Genomic DNA, 2,865 nt, shown 5'->3' on the forward strand with positions numbered 1-2,865 from the left:
ATAAAGGCGGAATATTTTCCAGTGGGAGGCGATATTCCCGTCGATAGCGAGGCGCCTGTGGTGATTTCGTCAATCTCAAGACCCGCCGGATCAGTTCTTCGACGCAGTCTCTTGGAGGTGCTCATAGGGATAGGATACGTGTGTACGTTCATAGGGGTGAGTGTGTGTGCGTATGTGTGAGCATCTTTGATTGTGCTATGTTTCGCAAAAAAAAAAAAAAAAAAAAAAAAAAAAAAAAAAAAAAAACCACGTAGAGAGACATGGCCCAAAGATCGTCAGGGGATCTTTAGCTGGGCTAGAGGGCGCCACTATGTCGAAAAACCATCAGCGAATCATCTTCACAAAGATCACATGTGTATGGTCTTTGATCGAGGGAGGGAAGTCTGTAGGACGGATGATGAAGCTTAATTTCTGTTGCATCTTCTTGCTATTGGTTTCGATTGTATCTGCATCTGGTGGTTGTTGATGCGCATTTGTAGTAATAACTGAGATGATGTAAATTCATTATAAGCAAGTAATGGAAACAGGGTTTAGCCCTATTGAAAATACAATCTACAACTCCGCAGTTTGTGTGTCAATCTCCAGTACAGAATCAAAGTGCCACCAGCGTCGCGGCACACAACGCCATGGCGGCCGCGTACCTCGCGGACCGATTCCCCGTTCTGCACGCAGAGTTCTTCCCTCCCGCCTTATTTCCCGGCGTCGTCTTCGCGTCGACACCCTTGGCGTCAGGCGCGCTCGCCGCGGGGGCAGGCTCTGTCGGGGTCGCGTCGACGGGTGGCTGGACGCGGAAGATCGCCTCCGGGAGCAACACCCTGTCGACTTCGTACACCGCCATGGGCGCGGTCCCGTACACGGTGCCGACGATCTTGGCCTCGGCCCACCTCGACAGCAAGCGGATCCCCCCCGCGTCGTAGGTCACATTCACCGTGTACAGCCCGCCGGCGAACGTGGTCACCGGGTTGGCCCGTCTCAGTCCGTCGAACTCCTTGAGCGCGTAGAACCGGGCCAGCGCGTGGTACATCATCAGGTTCTTGAGCTGGTGTTTCTTCAGACCAGCCAGCACCTGCAACAGACAAATTGCCAACATCATAGAGAGTTCGAGAACATTAATCCCAGCATGATCGTCATCATGTTCTTGTCTGTTGGAATTACCGACGGCTGGACGGCGGCGAAGGCCCTGTCGGCGGGGACGAAGATGGTGATGCCCTGGTGGGTTCGGTAGGCCTGGTTTTGGAACACCTCCAGGAGGTTGGTCTGGTTGAGGTACCTGAGGAAGGTCTGGAATGGCCGATCCGGGGTTAGGATCTGGGTGAGGTTGGCGCGGTTGCCCGCGTCACCGGCGAGCGGACGGTAAGCGCCAGCGAGCGGAAGGGACAGGGACAGCGCGGTGGTGATCAGCCCAACAGCAGCCAACTTCATCGTGCGAGAAGAACACAGCTGGTGATCGAGTGTGGCCGGAACGAGGAAATTAATGGAGGAGCGATCTGTGTCCGCCGTGGTGTGTGCAAAGCTCGCTGAGATCTTTGGGGTTCCTCGTTTTCAGGCGCTTCGGAGGATCGATCAGGACGGTGTCAAACCATGATACTGAACCGTGTGTATTCAACGTCACAATCTGTAACTGTAAGGATCATGTTTATTATACTAGTCTAGAATTACAAGCTGCGGATGAATACATTGCGATGTGTGGCCATTTCGGCGAAGGAATAAACGAATCAACGAACACTTTTTACCATAATAACGAAATAAAACCCAGCACGTGCCAATGCATGCAAGGGATTATCGACCTACTAGATCATCAAAAACCCACAGACCATCATAACAACATAGCCGACCAGAAGGCGCCCACCGCCAATCCGGCACGACGAACCCTTGTCACCGACATTGGCCTTGGATCCACGCCCTCCGGCGGCGGGCGCGTCGTCCATCGGCTTGCCCCCACGCCCCGGCGCCGGCGCCGGCGCGGCCACGGGCGTTACCTCCGGGGCGGTCGGGAAGACCTCCTTGGGCAGCAGCACGGTGTCGAGCGCATACACCGCGACCGGCGACGTGGAGTAGACGCTGCTGACGAGCTTCGCGGTGGCCCAGCCCGACGCGACACCGATGATGCCGGCGTGGTCGGTGACGTTCACCTTGTACGCGAACATGGGCACCGGGCTCGCCGCGGCCAGCTTGGAGAAGGCCGAGAGCGGGTAGTACCTGGGCATGGCGTGGTGCAGCATGAGCGACCGAAGCTGGTCGTTCGTGAGGTTGGAAAGCGCACCGCTGTCGACGGCCGCGAAGGCCGAGTCCAGCGGCGCGAAGACGCTGATTCCCTGCTTGGTGTCGTTGGCCTGGCTCTGGAAGGTCTTGATCACGTCGGTCTTGGTGAGGTAGTCGAGGAACGTCCCGTAGGGCCCGGCGAGGGAGAGCAGTTCGGCGAGGTCGACGTAGGCCGGCGCCGGCGCGGGTGCCGGGGTCTCCACGATCGGTGCCCTCGGCCTCTGGGACAGTGCCCCGTGGGAGAGCGCGAGGCAGAGCAGTGTGCTCACGAGGACGGCCGCTTTGAACTCCATTTCTGCACAAATCGTGTTTTGCACTACACGAGTTTGCTGAAATGCAGATGATCAGCAGCTGCACCTCAATACTGATCGAGGCTGTGGCTGTGGTGAAGCTCTACGAAGGCATGCAGGACGTACTTATAGCACATGGGAGTATGATTGATGGCATAAACAAGGTCGAAAGTACATGCCCGGGTTGGCATTGGCTGGTGTTAGCTATGCTGTCATTGTTGAGCGGTCAACTGAACTACTGAAGATCTGATACGTTGATACGCCATGATCGGGAATGTTTGTCTGAAGGTGTCGGCAGGGGTGACTACAATTG

General features: G+C 56.2%; 2 protein-coding genes across 2 annotated transcripts; both read right to left on the reverse strand.

The window, feature by feature from the left end:
- Positions 1-540: 540 nt before the first annotated feature.
- Positions 541-1,483, reverse strand: LOC127330510 (fasciclin-like arabinogalactan protein 7). Its single transcript, XM_051356701.1, has 2 exons — positions 1,156-1,483; positions 541-1,066 (listed from the first exon to the last, which is right to left on the reverse strand). Exons 1-2 carry the CDS (start codon positions 1,420-1,422, stop codon positions 593-595), a joined length of 741 nt encoding a protein of 246 aa, XP_051212661.1. The 5' UTR covers positions 1,423-1,483; the 3' UTR covers positions 541-592.
- A 135-nt stretch (positions 1,484-1,618) lies between these two features.
- On the reverse strand, positions 1,619-2,630 carry LOC127330509 (fasciclin-like arabinogalactan protein 7). Its single transcript, XM_051356700.1, has one exon. It carries the CDS (start codon positions 2,553-2,555, stop codon positions 1,791-1,793), a length of 765 nt encoding a protein of 254 aa, XP_051212660.1. The 5' UTR covers positions 2,556-2,630; the 3' UTR covers positions 1,619-1,790.
- Positions 2,631-2,865: the final 235 nt, after the last annotated feature.

Source organism: Lolium perenne, chromosome 2 (assembly GCF_019359855.2).
Source record: "Lolium perenne isolate Kyuss_39 chromosome 2, Kyuss_2.0, whole genome shotgun sequence".
In the NCBI taxonomy this organism is placed as follows: Eukaryota; Viridiplantae; Streptophyta; class Magnoliopsida; order Poales; family Poaceae; genus Lolium; species Lolium perenne.